General features: G+C 50.9%; 1 protein-coding gene across 2 annotated transcripts in view; it reads right to left on the bottom strand.

The window, feature by feature from the left end:
- Positions 1–2,648: 2,648 nt before the first annotated feature.
- Positions 2,649–23,500, bottom strand: part of ASB18 (ankyrin repeat and SOCS box containing 18) — a 62,147-nt gene continuing 41,295 nt past the window's right edge. For both annotated transcript variants that reach the window (XM_072719092.1, XM_072719091.1), the window contains 3 exons: positions 21,967–22,471; positions 4,788–4,901; positions 2,649–4,043 (listed from right to left, as the gene is read on the bottom strand). In XM_072719092.1, the coding sequence (XP_072575193.1) occupies positions 3,858–4,043; positions 4,788–4,901; positions 21,967–22,471 (805 nt within the window). In that variant the 3' untranslated portion in view covers positions 2,649–3,857. The remainder of the gene's footprint in view (positions 4,044–4,787; positions 4,902–21,966; positions 22,472–23,500) is intronic.

Raw genomic sequence — 23,500 nt, 5'->3', positions numbered from 1 at the left:
TGGAGGCAGTAGAGTACTGATATCATTGCTTTGTCCCTGTCGCACATGGGTCCAGGGTGACCGGGAGCTCTGGACTAGAGGTACCGGCCACATGGCACGTGCTCGTGGCTGGTGGGGTGCGGTGAGGCTGCTTGTTCTGGAAGGTTCCATGACTGTGGAGGACACAGTGGGGACGGGGGTGGACCGGGAGGTGCCGGAGCTTCCGCCTGCCCTGGGGATAAACGAGCATCTCTCCCTCGACACGGAGCCGAAGCCGGAGGAAGGCGGCCACGAGGGCCCCGGCCTGTGCAGGGCCCACCCCGCGTGGGCCAGCTGGTCTCTCCCGCAGCCTCGCTGACAGTGGGGCTCCCGCTGGGCCCCGGGCGCCCGAGGGGAGGAGCCCGTCTTGCAGCCCCAGCCGAGTGGGCTCAATCCCTGGGGTCAAAGCAATGAGCAAGCTGCTGACTCAGTGTGTGAGTGATGAAACCCGAGGAACCTTCTGGATTAGCTCTTCCGGTAACATCTCCACGCTCAGAGAAAATTCCTGGAGGTGAAAATAACGAAAAAGGAACAATTCCTCCAGACAGCTATAGGGAGCCATCCGGGCTTCCCTGTGAGAATCGTGTTGCCATTTTAAGCTGTAATTTGGGGAAAAAATATGTTTGGGGAAATCTAATAGTTGATCATCATTCATCAGAATTTTAGAAATATAAAGTCAGTATTTTTTGGGTGCGCTTGGGTGGCCTCTGGCTCAGGGCGTGACCCCGAGGTCCTGGGTCCTGGGATCGAGTCCCGCATCAGGCTCCCTGCAAGGAGCCTGCTTCTCCCTCTGCCTGTGTCTCGGCCTCTCTCTCTGTCTCTCATGAATAAATAAATAAAATATTTTTTAAAAAAGTAAAATCAGTATGTTTTAAAGGAGTTCTTTTTTCCCAGACTCTAAAACATCTATAAATGTGAATGTACTTCAGAAATACAACCCGACTGTTTTCCACGGTGGGTGGACGGAGAGGGTGGCCGAAGACTCCGTCCTGTCAGGACAGCACGTCTGCTCAGGTTGTCGTTTGCAAAATGCAGTGGGGACAGGGCTCCCTCTCTCGCCTACCCTGTACTCTGGCCCTTCTTCATTCTTATCAATAAAATGACTTTGCTTTTCCACTTCTTACCTCTTTATCAGGCCATTTTCTTCTCAAAATAGTGCAATCATAACAACAGAAGGAACTATTTATTGAGTTCCTATGCTGGGCTGGCTCTGGACCTGGGGCTTTTCTATCTCTGCACTCAGTGGGGACGCCACCCCAGACCTCCAGAGTCCGAATCTGCAGTTCAACAAGATCCTTCTCAAGCTGGAGAAGCCCTGACTCCCATCAGGTCTCTCACTGAATCCTGACCCAACAAGAGGGGTGCAGATACTTGTACCTTCCAGTTGAGCAGATCACATCCAATTTCTGTTAAGTAACTGTTCTTGATCGGGGGCGGCCCCATCTCAGGGGTCACTGTGGGCTCCCGCCTGTCCTGCGGCGTGCTTCATGCCTCTCCGGGACAAAACAATCTCCCCAGAGTCCCGCTGTGACCACATCACTCACCTGCTGGGTGGATCCTTATGGCTCCTCTGGTGGAGTTCAGAATCCCTAGTCTGGAAGTCAAGGCCCTCCCAATCTGCCCCATGCTGTCCCGTCCTTTCTTCTTTCCAGTTGCCAAAGCATGGGGACCCTCCCCTCCAGGAGGATGAATCTCTGTCCCCCCATCACGCCCTATACCTTCCTGCATGTTGCCATCAGCCTGGGTGGGGGTGTGAAGAGTCCCGAAGCCATGTGTACACAGGCCTTTTCAAGGTCAGGTGAGTTGTTTTGTCTTAAAGGGCAGGAGGTGGGCAGGGGGCACCTGGGTGGCTCAGTCGGTTAAGCGTCTGACTCTTGGTTTCAGCTCAGGTCATGATCTCAGGGTCAGGAGTTCGAGCCCCACATTGGGATCCATGCTCAGCAGGGCGTCTGCTTGAGATTTTCTCTCTCTCTCCCTCTGCCCTCCCCACTCTCTTTCTCTCAAATAAAAATAAAATCTTAAAAAAAAAAAAAAAAAAAGGTGGGTCAGCTGAAGCTGCTAGGGGATGTGGTCCTATCACCCTCTTGGCCCACTGTGTTAAAATCAAGGCTCAACTCGCTCCCCGCTCCAGGATGTCTGCCCTCACTGGGGGTAGGTCCCGTCTGGGCCCCTTTCCACCTTCTCTGTAGGCTTCATTACGGTGCACGCAATATCCTACCTGTGTCGCAGGGGTCGCCGGGCTGCACATCTTCCAGCCTGAGACAATGGGAGGCACAGCCCGCCCCGGCCCGCCCTGCTAGGTTTGTCTAAGCAGCACCTGGTGCTTGCTCAAAGTGCAAAACTGGACTCGGACTCACTGCTCATCCTCAGAGGATGATCATCATGAGTTCTTATTCTAGGGGTAGGGGCTCCTAGGTGCCTTAGTCAGTTAAGCACCCGACTCTTGATTTTGGCTCAGGTCATGATCTCAGGGTCATGAGACTGACCCCCCTGTTGGGCTCTGCACTGAGTGTGGGGTCTGCTTAAAATTGTCTCTCTGCCCCTCCCCCACTCACGCTTTCTCTCTAAAAAAATAAGGGATATTAATAGAAACTTTGAGGTCTGGTAAGGCCAACAGATCAAGAGACAACTGCCATTGAAAAGATAGTTTATTACTCACCATTCCCAAGAGAAGGGGCACACGGTACCATGGGGGGACATGGGGAAGCACCAGGGTTGCTTAGGAGGTTGGGGGAGGGGATGGGGACAGAAGCCATTATTGTGTTTTCCAGGGAAGGAACGACCAGGCAGGATAGTGGGGCTTAGGATCAGCTAGTCTGAATAACTTCAGCAGGCTCTGAGGTATCAGGGCTGTCCCCACCTGTCTGGCACCGGGCCCCAGGACAGTTGCAACAGGTGGTTAGTAGTTAGGAGAGGTGGTTAGTAGTGCAACTCGGACAGCCCAGTGAAGGAGGTGGTTGGGGGTGTGAGCTCTGGATTGGTTGGTTTGCATTTGAAAAGCATGTTTGAGGGTGAGTTGTTTGTTGTCTCTAGGAATTGGCTAACCCTGGGTGGGGACAGTCCCTCCAGGGTGGACAAGGTCCCAGGTACCAAAGCACCAGAATACAGAAAAGGAAAGACGTGGTTTATACAGTCCTTGACCCTCAGAACATCGCTCTTGTATGTGATACTCAGGCTGGGCTGATGGCCAACCTCTACCAACCTGTCTCTTCCCGGCGTCTGGCTTCCTGGACTGCTGGCCGCAGCCGAATCAGCTGGGGTTTGGTGAGGGTGTCAGAGAGAAGACTCACAAGGGATCACAACGTCGGGCTTGCCATCCCCCCCATGTCCTTTAGGGAGTCTTGGACTGTAATGTGCTGGGAAGCACCAGGGGGCTCCTGAGGGGGGGGGCGTGTCCCTGTTACGGGAACTGGTGTCTTCTCTCAGTGTGGACATGTGCTGGGGACAGAGCCTTTCTAGGTGGCCTGGCTCCAGGAGGGGTGGGGTGTTCCTGAGAGGCAGAGAGTCTGCAGGCTGGGGGGGCAGCATGGATGCTGGTAGCCCATGCAGGGAAAACAGGGGTGCCTTTTAGTTCAGCTTCTGTCGAAGAGTACCTTCCGATACGAGTACTAGGGTATCACAACCTGGAGGCTCGCAAGCAACCCTGAGAGGCAGAAAGGCCTTGTATTACCCTTTCCCTCCCAAAGTGCCCGGGAGGCTCAGCGGGGTCTGTGCGACCACCAGGGGCTGTGGGAGGTGCCCTCCGGGTCTGCCCCTTGTCCCCCAAGGGCTTGCCTCCGCACAAGCCTCCGCGGAGGGCAGCGGTGAGATCCGGAGCCTTGGTCCCAACGCTCTGGTTTTCAGTGCAAAACACCCTCTGGTTCCAAAAGGAGGTAATTTTGCAGGGACTCTGGCAACGGTAACAGGGGCACGAGGTGAAAGCACTTCTTGCCGAATAATTTCCGAATGGCACAGCGGCAGAGATGCTGCAGACAGCGCGGGGTGTGGGCCAAGGCAAAGAAGGACTGGTAGAAGGCCTGGTGCATCTGGAAGGAAGGCAGATGGGGTGTAAACTCAGGTGCTGGGCCCCACGGCCCCAAGGCCCCAGGCAAGCAGCGCCCTCCACCGAGAGGGTGCGCATAGTGTTGGGAGGCGCACTTCCCGTGGGGTCCGAGGGAAGCCCGTCTTGGGTGGGGAGACAGCCCATACGGGTCATCTCCCATCCTGCTGTGCTCCCCGCCCTGCCCAGTGCATCTGCTGTTGCACAATAAGCCCCGACTCAAGTGAATGAGACACGAGGGGAAGTCTTCTGGAGGCTTCTGGGGGGATAAAAGGCCCTCCCTGTTTCTTAATCGACAGTGACTGCAGACTCTGTTGGGTCCCTGTGAGGTGCCTGCCGCTGCCTCGGCCACATCTAGGCTCTGGGGTGGGTGGGGAGAGGACACACAGGAGCAGAGCCTGTGGGCTCAGGTGCTCCCTGCGCCCACCCTTCTCCAGCGGGATGGGGGGTGTTACTCAAGCTCTGACGTTCCTCCAGCCGAGTGAGGGTCGGGGTTCTGCTCCTTGCAGCCAACAGCACCCCGAGCACAACAACAGCTCTTGGCTGCGTGATTCCTCCAGAAGGAGGAATCTCACTCACTCACATCTCACTCACACACACCTGCACTCGCCCTCTCCGTGCCCTTCCTCAGGTGCTCTGCGCTTCCTGCTGCCCTGGGCGGACGGGCACACAGGAGCAGAAACACAGCGGGGCTGCACCGACGACGTGCAGGGACGGGCGGCTCCCTTACCTGAAATACTTCCTCAGGAATCACTTCCCTCCAGGACTCGGATACGCGGAGCTGAGGGTAGGAGTTGAAGAGAGTCTCGATAACTGTGGGGGCCGGCGCGCAGGTCTTCAGCACCTGGGTGGAAGCGGTGGGACACCAAGCTTACTGGGCTTGGGGTCCAGGTGGGGAAAGGGCCCGCAGATATGGGGGTGTGTGGGGGTCTCCCTTCTGTCACCTTCTGGCTGTGGGACCTCACGATGCCACATGGGGAACAACAGCCCTCACCGTTCGAGGACAGCAGGGCCATGGAGTTAGCTCCCAGACAAGCACGAGTGGGCGCTCTGGGAAGGGGCCTGGCCTAGCGTGCGGACGGCTGCACATCCCAAGTCTGGGCACCTTGCCTGCTCATTCACGGGCCCAGGGGCCGTGTGCCTACACCTCCTGGGCTCTCCGGCCCCTGGATGGCTGTCCAGAGCAAAGGAAGGAGGTTCTGCTGGGGGCCAGGTGTGGGGGGCAGTTTGGTCCAAGGATGGTGCTCACCATTTCTCATGTCAACTTTCTAATATGTCGGGACACTGAGGGAGAATTGCTTTGTTGTCAAATTTCCCCCTGGCTTGGCCTCTCTTATTTCCAGTCCCCCTGGCCAAGGATTCCGGTTTTCGTATTAGCAAATTGTACAAGTTCAGGTTCGTCAGTTTCATCATGAAGATGAGAGCACTATTTGCTTTTTAAAAAAATAAGTTTCTTGGGATGGTGAATGTCAATGAGCACAAAAGTAGGCCGGATGGTATGATGACCTCCAAGTACCCACCATCAGCCCATGGCCAGTCCTGCCCCATCCCACATCCCTTCACCGCCACCCCCCATATTATTTTAAAACCAATGCAATGTATCCTGTCATTTAATCTATAAATATTTCAGTGAGACTCTCATGGGGCACTTTAGGAGAAACACATCATTATAAGACTTGAGGAATTAAAAAGTTTCTTAGCATCATCTAATATATGGCCAGTGTTTAAATTCACAGATTTCTCTTAAATGCCAATATATAAAAAAACCAAAAAGGTTCTTTGAATGAGAACCCAAAGAAAGCCAGCAGGGTTGAGATTGGTTGATATGATCAGATCACTCACTTTTTTGTGTCATGTTACTTATTTGTTGAAGAAACTGGGTTATTTGTCCCAGGAGGCAACAAATAACAGGAGGTTATTTGTCCCACAGAGTTCCTCTGTGTTGGGATTTTGCTCACCATATTCCTGTAGGGTTTTGGAACACGATGTTCTTCTTCTGCTTTTCATAAATTAGTGGTTGGACTTGGAAGATGGATCAAATTCAGATCTGATTTTGGGGAGGGGCAGGGCAACTTCATAGTCTTCTGTTTTTGAGGTTTAAGATTTACCAAATGTTGTTAAAATTATTCTTAGTATTTCTTCATTGAGAAAACTGAGATTAAGCAATTTTCTTAAGATCAGGCACCAAATATCTAAGCGGACAATTAACAGGCAGGGCCATCAGCTGAGCTCACTGGGGCTCTCTGAACAGAAATAGAAGAACGATCTAAATCACTCAGTATGGTTGCTCCATTCACAACCTGCCAAGCTTCCTTCGGATATGAAATCCCTTTAAAAGATATTAAAAAAAAGCAGGAAATTAATATCTCTTTGCTTAGAGATAAGCACTATTAGCATTTTGTGTGTACTCATGTTTTACGCATTTAGACAAAAATTAAAATATACAGTAAAAGTGGGCGAATGTTTTGCCTATTATTTTGAAACTTGATTTTTGTCCCCTCAAAATCAATTGTGAAGGAGCGCCTGGATGGCTCAGTGGTTGAGCGTCTGCCTTCAGCTCAGGTTGTGACCTCAGGGTCCCGGGATGGAGTCCCACATGGGGCTCCCTGTAGGGAGCCTGCTTCTCCCTCTGCCTGTGTCTCTGCCTCTCTTTCTGTGTCTCTCATGACTAAATAAATAAAATCTTTAAAAAAATCAATTGTGAAGAATTCAGAAATTATTAATGAGCACTTCAACATCATTTCAGGGACCATATATTTTATTTTATGAATATATTATAACGTATTCAATGAAATGACTATTGTAAACTAGTGTTATATACAATGAACACTCTTGAATATAATCTTGTCTCTTTCTGCCCCCAACCATTCTTATTTAGATAATAAGATGATTCTATCCTCTTCTGACACTGAATTCCTGGAAGTAGAAATGTGGGGTCAAGACGTAAGTCCATTTTAAAGGTTCTAAAACATTCTGTCAGATTGTGAGTCTGTAAATGGTTGCACTTTATGAAGAACTGAGTATGAGAGTGCCTCTTTGGGCAGCCTGGATGGCTCAGCGGTTTAGCGCTGCCTTCAGCCCAGGGTGTGATCCTGGGGACCCGGGATCGAGTCCCACGTCGGGCTCCCTGCATGGAGCCTGCTCCTCCCTCTGCCTGTGTCTCTGCCTCTTCTCTCTCTCCCTGTGTCTCTCATGAATAAATAAATAAAATCTTAAAAAAACGAAAAGAGAGTGCCTCTTTCCCCCTACCCGAATCACAATATGGCATATTTACTCTTGTTTTGGCCGACCATTTGTCTTCCTTTGTAAATTGCTAAATTACATCTTTGGCTCAGTTTTTCTACAGTATGTTCATTTTTTTGCATTGATTTGTAAATATATTATTTTTCAGTCAGATAGTCATTTTTGCAAATGATAGCATTTTCTTCTCTCTGTATAAATATTTCACATTTATTTTTCTTGTCTTATTACATTGACCAGAGCTATAAAGTCCAATGCTACAGATTTATTTATTTTAGAGAGAGAGAGAGAGAGAGAGAGAGAGAGAGAGAGCATGTGAGTGGGGAGGGGGCACAGGGAGAGAGTCTTCAAGCAGATTCCCTCCCGACCAGGGGCTTCATCTCAGGACCCTGAGATCATGACCTGAGCCAAAACCAAGAGTTGGATGCTTAACTGAATGAGCCGCGCTGGGGCCCCTAAAATTCAATGTTAAATAACAATATTGATAGCAGACATCATCATCTTATTCCTAATTTTAATAGGATATTAGTTTCAGATAGATAATCCGTTCTAAATTAAGGAAGTATATTTATAATCTTAAAAATTACTACAAATTTAAGGATTTAATTGTATTTTTTTGCCTTTTTCTAACCAAGTTCATACAGGATTTCCTTATATTGACCCATTTTTGTCTTCATGGCACAGACTCTCTTTTACTATTCCACATAAAATGGTAGGTTCAATTTGCTAAGATTTCTGTATTTAAGAACTAAATGTGGTTTGTCATTTCATTTTTTAAGCTACTTTTGTTAGGTTTTAGTATCACTTTATGTCAACTAGTCAATTTAGAAAATTTCTATCTTTTTAACATCCTGGAAGATTTTAAAAGTACATACTTATTGGAATTAAGAAGGCACAACAGATCTTGCATTTAACATTGTCTAAGCCTGGCCTTAAGCCACATGTAATAATTTGATATTTTCATTTCCTTCCATGATTATTGGTCTGTTTTGTTTTGATTTTTTCTTCTTCTTTTTTTAGGATTCTATTTATTTATTTGAGAGAGAGAGAGAGAGAGAGAAAGAGCACAGCAGGGAAGCAGCAGAAGGAGAGAGAGAAGCAGACTCCCTGCTGAGCAGGGAGCCTGACGTGGGTCTCAATCCCAGGACCCTGGGATCATGATCTGAGCCCAAGGCAGATGCTTAACCGAATGAGCCATGCAGGCACCCTGATTTCTTCCTTTTTAAAAAAAGATATTATTTTTAAGTAATCTCTATGCCCAATGTGGGGCTTGAAGTCACAACCTTGAGATCGAGAGTCACATGCTTCACTGACTAAACCAGCCAGGTGTCCCTTGAATTCTTCTTGAATCAATTTTAAATCCAGATTTCCCTGGAAAACAATCTTAATTTTATGTTATTCATTTTTTAAAGATTTTATTTATTTATTCATGAGAGACACACACACACACACAGAGAGAGAGAGAGAGAGAGAGAGAGAGGCAGAGACACAGGCAGAGGGAGAAGCAGGCTCCATGCAGGGAGCCCTATGTGGGACTGGATCCTGGGACTCCAGGATCACTCCCTGGGCCGAAGGCAGGCGCTAAACCACTGAGCCTCTATGTTATTCATTTTTTAAAAAATCTAATTCCAGTATAGTTAACATACAGTGTTATATTAGTTTCAGGTGTACAGTATGGTGATTGAACAATTCTATACATTACTCAGCGCTCATCATGATAATTATTCTATTAATCCTCATCAACTCTTTCACCCTTCCCCCCACCTGCCCTCTGGTAACCACCAGTTTGTTTTCTATAGTTAGGGGTTTTGTCTCTTGGTTTGTCTCCTTTCTTCTTTGTTCATTTGTTGTTGTTTCTTAGACTCTACATACGAGTGAGATCATATATTATAGCATTTGTCTTTCTCTGACTGACTTATTTCACTTGGCATTACAGTCTCTAGATCCATCCAGGTTGTTGCAAATGGCAACAATCTTCATTTTAAACAAATTTAGCATTGCATATGTATCCATCAAGGTTCCAGTAGGAAACAGATGACACGTTGATATAGGATTGTTCCAGGATAATTTTTTAAAAATTTTTATTGATTTTTATTATTTTATTTTATTCTATTTTATTGATACAGGGGCTGTTTAGCCAGGTGTGAGTACAGGCGATGTCAAGGGACAGTGGACTAAAGTGGAGCTGGAAGCACAGGTATTTCCACCTCTGGGCCTGAAGATTGGAGAGTCGGGTGGGCTATCAGGAGTAGTGACCTTGGGTTGGGGACATGCAACCAGCCTGAGGCAGTGAGGGGCCCACATGGAGACACCCTCTGACTTCATGCCCCTTTGCCCGCTGTCTTCTGAAGACTGTACTGCTGAAACCCAGCAGGAAGGCAGAGGGCCCAGAACCTTCTCAATGTGTCCAAGCAGATGGAGAGTAAATCTGGATGGGGAGATACCCCCACTATATCGAGGAGTAAGCATCCTTTTTCATTTCAAATTCACTATAATTATATTTTTAATGTTCTTCCTTGTTTAGTCTTGCTGGAATTTCTTTAATTTGTTTTTTCGAGGAATCCCCCATTGGCTTTTGTTGACCAGTTCTCTCTTAAAATATTCTAAACTTTTTTAAAAAAAGATTTTACTGGGGTCCCTGGGTGGCTCAGTGGTTTGGCGCCTGCCTTCGGCCCAGGGCCTGATCCTGGAGCCCTGGGATTGAGTCCCATGTTGGGCTCCCCGCATGGAGCCTGCTTCTCCCTCTGCCTGTGTCTCTGCCTCTCTCACCCTCCGTGTATCTCATGAATAAATAAAATCTTAAAAAAAAAAAAGATTTTACTTATTTATTTTGAGAGAGACAGAACCCCAATGAGGGGCTCTATCCCAGGACCCTGAGATCATGACCTGAACTGAAGGCAGATGCTTAACTGACTGAACCACCCAGGCGCCCCTAAAATATTCTAATCCATTAATTTTTGCATTTACTGTTATTAATTCCTTTGCCTGTTTCTTTCTGCCTCCTTGGATTGACTGCTCAGTTAGTTTAGTAACATTTTTTCCCTCTGAGTCATAATACAAGCAACTTTTAAAATGGTGTGGATTTTCCTTTGAACATAGATATGGTCATAGCCATACGTTTTGAGGCACAGTGTTCTGTCTTTCTTAACTATTCTGCAATTATATAACTATTTAAAAAATATTTTATTTATTTATTCATGAGAGATACACAGAGAGAAGCAGAGACATAGGAAGAGGGAGAAGCAGGCTCCCTGCACGGAGCCTGATGTGGGACTCGAACCCAGGACCCTGAGATTACGATCTGAGCTGAAGGCAGATGCTCAACAAACTGAGCCACCCAGGTGCCCCTCATTTTATTCTTTATGGTTTTTTATGCCCATTTCTTTTGTTGTCTGATTTCCATTTCACAGGTTTGTATTTTTATATTTTGGAAGTGTGTATCCTTCCAAACCACCAGTGGGTGGTTACCTTCAAAATAAAAAATAATGGCTTTTCTTTCCTAAATATCAACACTGTATCTTTTGAGTTCTAGACCTGCGTTGTCTCTACTCTCCTGTTCCTCTCATAACCAATTCTTCTCTTTCCTTAATAACATCTAGAATTGGGATCCCTGGGTGGCTCAGCAGTTTAGCACCTGCCTTTGGCCAGGGTGTGATCCTGGAGTCCCGGGATCGAGTCCCACATCGGGCTCCTTGCATGGAGCCTGCTTCTCCCTCTGCCTATGTCTCTGCCTCTCCCTCTGTGTCTCTCATGAATACATAAATAAAATATTAAAAAAATAACATCTAGAGTTTTAGTCCCAGATTACCACTATTACAAGATTGTATTTTATGTTATGTATCTCCTTCAGAAATAATTTTTGGTAGTAGCATTTAGTTTTACAACCTGCCTTTTAACTACTAAAGTTATTTCTCTTTCACTGGGTGGTATGCTCACCCCCATCCAGGAAGCCATGCATCCCAGATATTTACCAAACTCCTACCAGAAGTTGGGGATATTGTTACATCCGCATGATACAGTGGCAAGCTCTGCCTTCACAGAATTTTACTGCCCCAAATAAAAGAAAATGACAATAGAAAACAGGTGCCACAGTGTCATGGTGGGGGAATCACAACGTACTAGAAATGGTACCTAAGTCGGATATGAATTTGCTATGGGTGTGAGTTGGTCAGGGGAAGATTTCTGCAGGACATGACATTGGACCCAAGACCTGGCTAAGGAGGAGGAGTCACAAAAGTATGCAGGGTTCTGAGGACAAGAGTGTTCCAGGTGGAGAAAACAGTGACCAAACCTGGAGGTGAGCAGGAGCTGAAAATGTTGGCGGACATGACCTTGAGGACACAGGGGAGCCCTGGGGGACTGCACCTCGGGGAGTGACAGGATCAGATTTTAATTTCCGAAGCATCACCATGGCTACAGCATTGAGAATAATTTCCGGGGCAATATTGGAGGCTGGGAGGCCAGCCCAGGGGACATTTCCACAGCCTAGGACAGATGGGCAGTAGCTAAAACTCAGCTGGTGGCCACCAGGATGGAGAGAGGAGGAAGATCCCGAGAGACCGTTAGGAGGTGGAGTTGAGGCATCTGCAGGCTTGAGTTTCCCATCCCTGGGATGGGCTTTCCCCTCACCTCTTCCATCCCGCCGGCCTTCAGCAGCCCGCCCTGGCTAAGAGCACTGATGGCTGCTACCTCGGGTGGTCAGTGCTCTGCCTCGGCCAGGCTGGGTCGGCCACATCTCTGTGACATGTTCCTCACTTCGTGTCCAGGAGGCCATGCTCTCACTCCACCTCCTTCACTGACTCCTCCTTTCCTCGGTGGTCTTCTCATCTCTCTCTCTCTTCTTGACATTGGAACATCCCTTAACCAGCTCTCCTTCCTCTTCTTTTCCTGTGTATTTTCACTTCCTGGTGGTCCCATCCAGTCTCCTGGCTTTAAGGACCATCCATAGGTGAAGATGTGGTACAAGTGCACAATGGAATGTTGCTCAGCCATAAAAAAGATGGAAGTCCAGTGCCTGGGTGGCTCAGTGGTTGAGCACCTGCCTTCAGCTCAGGGTGTAATCCCGGGGTCCTGGGATTGAGTCCTGCATCGGGCTCCACGAGGGGTGCCTGCTTCTCCCTCTGCCTGTGTCTCTACCTCTCTCTTTGGGTCTCTCGTGAATAAATAAATAAATAAAATCTTTAAAAAACCCCAGAAGATGGAAGTCTTGCCATTTGCAACAACATGGATGGAGCTGGAGTGTATAATGCTGAGTGAAATAAGTCAACATACCATATTATCTCACTATAGGTGGAATTTAAGAAACAAAACACATAACAAAGAAGAAAAGAGACAAACAAAAACCCAGACCCTTAGCTCTAGAGAACAAACTGGTGGTTACCAGAGGGGAGGGCGGGCAATGGGTGAAGTAGGTGAAGGGGATTCAGGGTACACTCATCGTGATGGGCTCTGAGGAATGTACAGAATTGTGAGATCTACTCTATCGTACACCTGAGGCCGATATAACACTGGGTGTTAATTATACTTGACTAAAAATCAATAAATACCATCCACATGCCATCAGTGCTCAAAATGTATCTGCAGGTCAGTCAAATCCTTCCCTCAAGTTCTGGGCTGGAAGAGCCAACTGCTTACTTGGTATCAAAACAACCCCCAAGTTCTTATTCTACCCACAACCAACAACCTTCCCAGCTCAGCTGACAGCAAATCCATCTTCCCAGCCCCTCAGGCTGAATGCCGTGGAGTCATCTTTGACTCGTCTCTCTCTCTCCAATAGCACATCCGATCTGCCAAGATATCCTGGTGGCTCCACCTCCAAAAAACATCCAGAATCAGAGCCTCTCCCTTGTGCTCGCCACCAGCACCCCTCACGTGGATCCTGGCAACAGCCTCCTAAGTCGTCCTCCCTCTACTTCCGCACTCCTCCTCCTGACATATTTCCTCAGCACAGAGGCCAGAGGGTCCCCATCAAATGTCAGTCAGGTCCTGCCACTCTGCTCAAACCCCTCTGATGGCCAAAGTCGTGACGGTGCCCTCCAAGGCCCCACACCATCTGTGCTTCTCCTCCACCTCTGGTCTCATCTCCTACTGTCACCATCTCTCTCCACATCAGCCATACTGGTCCCCTTGTTCTGCACACAGGTCTGGCCCACTCTGGCCTCAGGCTGCATACTGGGTCGGCTGGTCCCTTCTCCCCTGGACCCCTGCAATGCCCATGCCCTCACCTCTCTCAAGTCTTGAGCCAAAGCCACCCACCCTAGCTACTGAGCTTAAAACTGCAACTGCCCCCCTTCACCCCCACTTTCTCTCTCTCTCTAGTCCTTATCACTTTATTGGCCCATTTATTATGCTCATTGTTTAAAGCTTGTCTTCCCATTAGAATATAAGTGCTATGAAGGCAGAAATATTTCCCCCCGAACTGTCCACTCATGTATCCAAAGCACCTAGTATGTTGCTGACACATGGTTGGTGCTCAATAAATATTTGTTGACTAAATAATCAAAAAAATAGAAGTATTTTTTTTGATGCATTAGGAAGGTCTTTTTTAAAAAAAATGATTTTATTTATTTATTCATGACACACACACACACACACACACACACACACACACACACACACACAGAGGCAGAGGGAGAAGCAGGCTCCATGCAGGAAGCCCAACGTGGGACTCAATCCTGGGTCTCTAGGATCACGCCCTGGGCTGAAGGCAGTGCTAAACCACTGAGCCACCTGGGCTGCCCATCTTTTTTTTTTTTTTTTTTTAAGATTTTATTTATTCATGAGAGACAGAGAGAGTCAGAGACATAGGCAGAGGGAGAAGCAGGCTCTCTGTAGGAGCCTGACGTGAGACTCGATCCTGGGATCACGCCCTGAGTTAAAGGCAGACGCTCAACTGCTGAGCCACCCAGGTGTCCCATGGAAGGCAAGTCTTCTGAGCCCCTGATATCTAAAAAGGTCTTAGTTTTGCCATCAAAATGAAAACCATCTTGGCTAGCACCCTAACTTTTTCTTTAAAGATCTAAAGATGGTATTTCCTTGTCTTATGATAATATGGTAACAGAGAAATCAGAGTCCAGCCTGAGTTTTATTACTTTATGAATAATCTGTTTTCTCTTCAGATACTTTGCAAGATTTTTTCATGGTTTTTCAGAACACTTTTGCTAGAACAAAATATAGGAATATTTATATAGGAATATAGGAATGTGTATATAGGAATATATAGGAATATGTCTAGGAATGTGTATAGGAATATAGGAATATATAGGAATATAGGAATGTGTCTCCCAGGATGCCTGGCTGATAGAGCGTGAAACTCTTGATCTTGGGGTTGTAAGTTCAAGTCCCATGTTGGGAGTAGAGATTACTTAAAAATAAAATCTTAAAAAAAAAAAAAAAAAGAAGAAGAAGGAATGTGTCTCCCATCACTGATTTGCAGAGAATATCCATTCAACTTCTAGGAGTTAAGACTTCTAGGGCAGCTAAGTTTTCTTCTATTATGTCTTTGATTACCATTTCTGATCCATTGGCTCTAGGTTCTTCTTCAATAGTATCACTTTTCCGTAGGCTAGCTTTCTACCCTCTGCTCTTCACGACCACCACTTTCTCTTCTAGTTTCTTGGTTTTGTTTTTTTTCTCTTGCACTTAGGAAGAGCTTTTAACATTAGTCCTCCTTTGCAGTGAACACACTGTGGTTGACTTTCCAACACTCCAAAGGATTCCTTTAATCCAGTCTCGACAACTCCATTCCCCTTGCCATCAGTGGTTTGGGGAAGCGCATGTTTACATCAGCTGGGGCGGGCGAAACACAGGAGGGCCTCTTCAGGGCTTCCAGAGAAAGGCAATTGGATATGAAGCTGGCTGGCCCAGTTGTTGCTGGAAGACACCTTATGACCAAGAGATGAGCCATTCTCAGGACAAAGCTGACTCACTGAGGTTGGAAAAATCTGGTTCCTCGATGGCATCATGGGGACACAGAAACAACCAATCCCAAAGCCTATCCTTGCTCCCCCACTTCTTGTTATATGAGATACACTGGAGGCTGGAGCCAAGTCAGGGGCTGCCAGTGGGGGCTGTGACCATGAGGGTGCCGTTGGGTGCTGGAGCCTTGGACATGCAGGAGCTGCTGGCAAAGCTACCAAGGCAGAGAAAGTGAAGGAGAAACACCCCGGCTTCTTTTACCCTCCACACCTAGCTTTCCACGGTGTCTCCTTTAGCAGAAGCCGGCCAGAAGCTGGCCGGTAGGGACTCTGAGCTCAGCTTGAGAGGTCCAGCTATGCTGCCCCCACCCCGTCCACATGCAGAGCAGAGCTGGGGGACACCCGGGAGTGGATCTGAGGGCACGCGTGCCAACAGCACAGCTCCCTTGCTTCCATCACCAGCTCAGTTCCTTCTACCAATCAGTTCTGCTTTTTGCTTCCAACTGCCACCTATAACCTTGTCTCCTTCGTCTTCCTCTTCACGTCATCCTACTGCCTTGTCCCCATAACAGGCTCTGTTTGAGGGACTCAGAGGCTGTCTTCTTTCACTCTGTAGATGATGGCACACCCGGCACATGGGTTCTCAGATTTCCTTCTGGATCTTCCGATGAGAGGCATGGACTTCCTTTCTCATCTCTGGATGCTGTCCCTGTTTTCCGTTTTTCTGCCTCCCTTTCCCTCATCGTGAATCCATTTATTTATCTCCCTATTCATCTTGGATTAAGGCAAGATCCGGACATGAGGTCTGCCAATATGCAGGGGAAGCTGGTGGTGGTGCCATTCCCATTCCACCTGGGAGACGGTGGAGAGGCCGAGTGGAGGAAGGCTCATGAGGACGATGCCCAGCCCTGTTCTGCTTCCACATCCACCTGCCGACTGTGGCCCCACCGGGAGGCCTCTTCCCCTACCCTCTTCCCAGCAGAGTTAGCAGTTGCTATGCAACCCGGGTTCCTCCGTTTCCACCTCTGCACTTTGCGGCATCTCCTAGCCTGCACTGCATCTCCAAAGACCTCCTCTCCTGCCTGGTCGACTTTAAAAACATTTTTGTAACGTCTGCTGATTGCCTGAGAACTTAGGGCAGTGCAGCCGAGGAGCCGGAGCCCCCTGGCTCAGACGTGAGGTCATCTGGTTGGTGCTGCGGATTTGCTTTTCCTCCCCCTCCCTGCCCGTCTTCCCTTCCCTCCTCCTGCCTGTCTTTGCAGATATTAGAGAACGAAGACAGGAACAGCTGCCCTTTAGAAGCTGGTAATCATATCGCCATCGTACGGATGATCATCTCTGGGCCCCCACCTACCTAAAATTTGTTTTTGTTTTTTTGTCCCAATTTTTTGTCTATTCAGAGTGGGACATAAGCAGGCTTTAGAGAAGGAGAGACACGGGGGGGGGGGGCAGAGGGAGGGCCAGGCAGGCAAGCGCCTTCCCGCCCGAGCCTCGCCCAACCTTACTCCTTCACCACCGCACAGTGTGTCCCGACGTGTGGATAATTCTGGCTCACATGAGCCGCCGCTATCATGCCATTTCCTGGAGCATGGCAGTCTCTGGTGTCAATCGTCCCCCTTCTGTGCCGGGAGGAAACCACATCATTAAGAGGAGGGGTTCACGCTGGAGCCCCTCCAGACCTAGTCTAAGCCATTCCCCCTTCTTCAGATCTCCCCCCCCCACCGCCTTCACCCCGCCAGTGACCCTGCGGTTGGCCCTCTCCGTTCTCCCTGCAAAATGTTAAATGGTCCCCGGGGACTGCATGCAACGGGGAGGCCCCTCCCGCACTGCCGCCCCCCGCCCCCCCCCCCGCCCCCAGGAGATGCTGCCCTCCCTCTGCAGACGTGCCCCCCACCCGGGCCCCTCCTCCCTGGGTCACAGACTGTGACCAAGTCTTATTGCCTGTCTCTGGAAATTCATTTCCTGTCTCTCCTCTGTTCCACCTCTCTGGGGCTCCCCGGCCCTCCCCGATCCCCCGGCACTGTGCCCCCTCATGTTTGCCAGGCAGCTGGCTGCTTTCATTATTTTTATGCCAACACAGTTTAAAAATCTCCGCTGCCTCCTTGCTGTCTGCGGAGAAGCGGCTGCTCCACTACCCTGACATCCTGGTGTCATTAGGGTCCACGCACACTCTCCTCAGCTAATGAGGCGGCAGAAAGAAAATTAAGGGGAAAAAAAATCGCACAGGCACATTGCTCTATATGTAGATGGAGAAATAAAACAAGAGCAAGAAAAACAGAGGTGCGCTGTTTACGAGAGCTCGCCTCCCCCTGCCGCCGGGGAGGGGGGTACCCGCAGCTCTGCCCAGACGGGAAACGGGGTCTGGCTTTTGACTACCGCAACCCCGGGGTTCGCCCATGAAAAAGCTCGTGAAATTGGGGGACACTGCGAGGTCGCTTTGCCTAATTCTGCAATCAGGTAAAAAGAAAACACAAAAACTCGAGGTCTATTCTTCCAGCACAGTCGATGCCCGGAAGGCGAGGCAAGACCTGAGCTCTGCTGATGTTTCTAGAATCTGTCATTCTCGCCGCCAGCCTTCATCTCGCCTTGTTGAAGCTACGTGCGTGCCTCACCCGGACTGCCACAGCAGTCTGCTTTGCCGCCGGTCCCCCACCCTGGCATGCTCTCTGCACTTCAGCAGAAAAATCATCCGTGATACTCATTTGGTTACGTCACACTCTCCTGCTTAAAATGATGTAATACGTTCCCATTGTGCTTAAGACAAAGGCTAAAACCCTTAACCTTCGAGGCCCCTGCCTCTTGCTCCCTCTTGCTGCTTCCTCCTAGCTACTGGGCCATCTTTCAACGGCACCCATGGCAGTGCCCCTTCGGCCCCAGGACATTTGCCTGTGCTGTTCCTCCTGCCTGGAATGGTGCTTCCTCCTTCCTTCACACAGCTGAGTCTTTAGTCTTTAAAGTCTGGGCTCACTAAGTGCTTGGGGGGAGCCTCTCACCCCACCCGCGGCCCCAGCTGGGTCAGGCCCTCTATTCGGCACTTTCAAGCTACAGAGGGCCTGGGCTGTGTCGCTGTGGGGCCATGGCTCCCTCACATTGGGTGTGTGGTTGTCTGAAGCAAGGCTGTCCTCCTGGCAGCTCCGCGAGGGCAGCCCCGAGGCGTGCCGAGGTTCAACCCTGACTCCGATGGCGAGCACAGGGGCTCCTAGCAATGCTCGCTGAACGAGTACGTGCTCCTGCACCGAGTCTGAAGGGTTTAGGCCGCCCAGGCCAGGGGCACGAGAAGCGAGTGAGCGAAGCCCTTTACTCCAGACCAAGCATCCGACCCACGGTCAACTAGTGACAGTTGCACGACACGCCTGGGTCCCCGGGTGTGTGTTTCTCTGCCCTCCTGCCTGCCCTCCCGCAGGCTGGGCCCCATCCGACAACTTCCAGAATCCAAACCTGGCTGCCGCCTGCACCTGCCCTTGCGCCCCGACGTCTGACTCCGGTGTTAACTAGCGGGCAGCCGGGCAGAAAGGCCTGGCACTGTCAACATGCTTGCTTCCCAAGCTGTGACACCACTTTGATTTTCGGGGCAGAGCACTGCGCACGGCTCCGATGGATGCTTCGAGTCCGCCTGCCGCGGTGACGGTGCCTTTGTCTGGGCATGGGGGAGCTGTGATTTATGTCATAAGCTCGCTGTGAAACCTTTGCCTCAGTAATTCTGAGCTCCGTGGGTGTCTCTTTACATCTATTTAAAGCACGGCTGCTGCCCACGGACGGCGTGCTCTGTGACATTCCCTGGTGCCTCTGTGTACGCCCCGCCACGGCGCTGAGTCTTGCCTGCAGAGCATCTTTGTGGCTCGTTTCAGTGTTTGCTGCGCACTCCCCGAGTCTGCTGAGCAGAGTCGGGTCTGTACCTTTGATGTCCGGAGTGGCGATTAGACCCCTTCCCCGGCGGACCACTTGCGGGGACCCGGTGGGGGGAGGGACACGCTGCTGCCTGATTTCCCGAGTTTGCTCTGTTTGTCCTGGGGCTGCAAGAACAGGGACACTTGGATCTTTGTTTACAGGATGCTGGGTGCTTGGTGGTAAATGCCTTCCCCTTTGAAACCTGCTCCAGACCTGAGCACTGGTGGCCTTGGGCCCCATTGGCAGTCCTTCGTGGATGCCCCCTGGAGGTGTGGGGGACTTCAGCGTAAAGAAGTCGGATCCCCATTCCCCAAGATGTAACTGGCAGGCCCCTGTGCCCTGGAGTTGCTGAAATCCCCTTCATTCATTCAACAAACACCAACTGAGGGATTGCAGGTGCAGGCACCGCGCTACATGTGTGTGTAGGTGTGTGTGTGTCTGTGTGTGTCTGTGTGTGACAATGGTGGCAATGCTTTTTTGTGAACACCTCCAAATATTAAGATATTTCAAGGAAGCTCCAATTCCTTCCCCAATGGTGTTAAATAGCTGAGAGATTCATTTTCACTTCCAGGAGCCAAGCATTTCTCATAGCCTCTTGGTCCCTGCTATAACAAACAACCTCCAAATTCAAACCTCCCTGCAGCCTGCAGCCCCCACTGACCATGCTCTATTCACCTGTTCGCTGACAGGTGTGGGGAAATCCCAGGATAGAGCCCCTGGAGGCCCAGAGGGGAGGCACTGAGCCTTGCCCTGCATCTCGAGGTCAAGCTAGGGTAATTCTTACAGCTCTGAGGACCGAGTTCAGATGCTAGAGGTCCTGTCTCCAGGGATGATGTCTGTGGGGCTGCACCTAGGACTTGGAAGTCTACAAAGATCACACAGACTGCATGATTCCAAGCCTAACACAGGACTGTTGCTAGTCACACCTGAAATATATCGACTTTTTCTTTTAAAGAACTGGCCCCAAATATTTCTCACTTTTAAAAAAAATAAAGATTGTATTTATTTATTTGAGAGAGATAGAGCACCAGTGGAGGAGAGAGGCAGAGGGAGAAGCAGGCTCCTCACTGAGCAGGGAGCCTGATGCAATGGTGTAGGGACCTCGACCACAGGACCCTGAGATCATGACCTGAGCCGAAGGCAGACGCTCAAGCGACTGAGGGACCCAGGCACCCCTATTTTTCACTTTTGGTCCATCACGTAAAGTCATTTGTTTTCCTTGTTTCTTGTTCCTTCCCTATGCAGTTTCATGCCAGGAAGGGTGAAGTGAGCATCTTGATTTAATGCCAACATGGCATGAACTGGAGGGGCAGCAGGTGTGTCCCATTTCCATTTTATCAGTTGATGAACTAAGACCGCTAATATTGGGGCACGTTACAATGTAAATGATGGCTACAGAGGTAAGTGTTAGAGGATATAGAAAAAAATGCTGATGTTTCTTCCCTTTCAAGAGCCTGTCATATTGGAATCCTACATTAGTGGAGTGCCACGGAGGACTCAAAGATACTAGGAGGGGTAGAAAAACCCTGTCACAGTGTTTGTGAGGTGAGGACGCACCCAGGGAAGTCGTGGGGGTGGTTTTGTTCCCCCTTTCACCTATGTTTTAATAGACACAAGCGTTACTCTGCATGCATCTCCGAGGCAAAGTTGGCATTTGAGAGAGATGTGTGCATTTCACTATTTCAGACCATCCAGAGCGCTGTCCTAAAGCAGAAGCTTTTCAGCCATTTGTTCAAAACTTACCAGGCCAAGGTATGTCTCCTGCACATGATCAGTGAGTCCCGGGATAATTTTTAAATCGAGCACCCCCAATTTGACACCTAAGGGAACCTTTCCCTTCCATGGAGTCTTTTTTTGGGAAGATCAACTCTTACTGCAACGCACATTTGGAAACATTTCCCATCTTTGAAATAGTTTCTCTGACGGGCAAGCTTTACTCTTCCTCTTTGTCATTTCAGGATAGACCTGCCATGTGGACAAAGTGGCAGGCGGGCTCAGAGTCAAGGCTGCAGAGTGGGGCTGAGGTCCCAACGCCGCCCTGATCCTGAACTGGCCACTCCATCCGGTTGAAACCCATGGAAGGAGAACCTCAGGCGTCCGGCCTATTTCCCACGCGTGGTGGTTTGGATTGAAGGACGGGGATCTGCAAACGCCACAAGCTCTTTCATTAATCTCATTAGCGAGGCAGGTGGTCCGATTGAACATTTCGTTTCAGATCAAACACTGGGCGGACTTTGCCTACCAATTACCCCGAAAGATAAGGTGCCACAACATTTTGGGCCGCGATGTCACCCAACTAAGTGCCTGGTGCCCCCGGGGTAACCAATTTCCTCTTTTAAAAATGATTCTTTAAGGGGCACCTGGGTGGCTCAGGGGTTGAGCCTCTGCCTTTGGCTCAGGGCATCATCCCGGGGTCTTGGGATTGAGTCCTGCATCGGGCTCCCTGCATGGAGCCTGCTTCTCCCTCTGCCTGTGTCTCTGCCTCTCTCTCTCTCTGTGTCTCTAATGAATAAATAAACACCTTAAAAAAATTATTATCTGAGGAGGCGCCACACCCAAGGTGGGGGCTGGAGCGCACGACCTTGGGATTAAGGGTCATCTGCTTGGGTCATCTGTTGCACCGCAGGAGCTAAGGGGGCGGCTGAACTTCCTAGTGACTCTGGCCTCGGGGCTTGTGGGCGTGTCCCCGAGCCTCCAAGTGCGCCCCGAGCCCAGCGGCCTGGGCCTCACCTGGGAGCCAGGGAGAGATGCGCCCCCCGCCTGCTGCACCTGGAGGGCTGCATCCCGACGAGTCCCCCGGGATGCGGGGTGCTGCGGGGCCCCTCAAAGCGCGAGAGGCCGCAGGCCCGCCCCGGGCCCTCTTACCTTGGGGAAGGCGTCGGGCCACACGGTGGGGGAGCCGTGGTTGAGCAGCGCCTGCACCGTGCGCTGCGGCGCGGCCTCGGGGGCGCAGGCGGCCGCCTGCAGCGCGCGGGCCAGCGGCGAGGCCCCGCCGTAGTCCAGCGCGCCCGGGTCCGCGCCGTGCCGCAGCAGGAGGCGCGCCAGCCCCGCGCGCGCGTGGCCGCAGGCCTTGTGCAGGGGGCTGCGCTCGTCCTCGTCGCGCGCGTCCGCCGCCGCCCCGCGCCGCAGCAGGAGCGCGCACAGGTGCAGGCGGCGCGCGCGCTCCTCGGGCCGCCCGGGCTCCCCGCTCGCCGCGCTCAGGGCCGTCTCGCCGCGGCCGTTCCTCGCGTCCACGCGCGCGCCGCGGCCCAGGTAGAGGCGCGCGTGCTCGTCCAGGCCGCGCCGCGCCGCCACGTGCAGCGGCGTGTCCCGGCCCGCGCCGCCCACGCGGTGCACCCACGCGCCGTGCTCCAGCAGCGCTCGCGCGCACCTGCGGGGAGGCCGGGGAGGGCGCGGCGGGTCACCGTGGGGGCCCGGGGCGGCCCCTCCGCGCGCGCCCCCCCTCCCGCACCGCCCCGCGCGCTCCCCGCGCCACCCCTGCGGGCCCTTGGCTCCCTGGAGGGCGGGGCCTGGGGGTTCAGGCTGAGCTGGGGGCGGAGTGGGGGGCGCGACGATGAGCTTGTGCCCCCCCTGCCCCGCCCGCGGGGGTACAGACTGGACGCAGCTCGGAACCTTGGCTAAGGGGCCGCAGGTGAGAGCGCAGCGAGAGCGCAGTGAGAGCGCACCTGCAAACCCAGCAACTGCGCTGCCGGGGAGGGACCCCAAAGATGCAGGGAAACGCCGGGACACCTGCGCCCCGATGTTTGTAGCCGCAATGTCCACAGTAGCCACCCTGTGGAAGGAGCCTCGGTGCCCATCGACAGATGATGGATAGAGAAGCTGTGGTCTATGTACACATGGGATATTCCTGAGCCATTAGAAACGACAAATACCCACCATTGGCTTCGATGTGGGTGGAACTGGAGGGTATGATGCTGAGTGAAGTAAGTCAATCGGAGAAGGACAAACATTACATGCTCTCATTCATTTGGGGAATATAAAAAATAGTGAAAGGGAATAAAGGGGAAAGGAGGGATCCCTGGGTGGCGCAGCGGTTTGGTGCCTGCCTTTGGCCCAGGGCGTGATCCTGGAGACCCGGGATCGAATCCCACGTCAGGCTCCCGGTGCATGGAGCCTGCTTCTCTCCCTCTGCCTATGTCTCTGCCTCTCTCTCTCTCTCTGTGACTATAATAAATAAATAAAAATTTAAAAAAAAGGGGGGGGGGGAAGGAGAAAAAATGAGTGGGAAATATCAGAAAGGGAGACAGAACATGAGAGACTCCTAACTCTGGGAAATGAACTAGGGGTGGTGGAAGGGGAGGTGGGTAAGGGGGTGGGGGTGACTGGGTGGCAGGCACTGAGGGGGGCACTTGATGGGATGAGCACTGGGTGTTATTCTGTATGTTGGCAAATTGAACAG

The sequence above is a fragment of the Vulpes vulpes genome, chromosome 9 (genome assembly GCF_048418805.1).
Source record: "Vulpes vulpes isolate BD-2025 chromosome 9, VulVul3, whole genome shotgun sequence".
NCBI lineage: Eukaryota > Metazoa > Chordata > Mammalia > Carnivora > Canidae > Vulpes > Vulpes vulpes.
The sequence above is the reverse complement of the archived record's forward strand: the minus strand, read 5'-3'. Positions and strand labels throughout refer to the sequence as shown.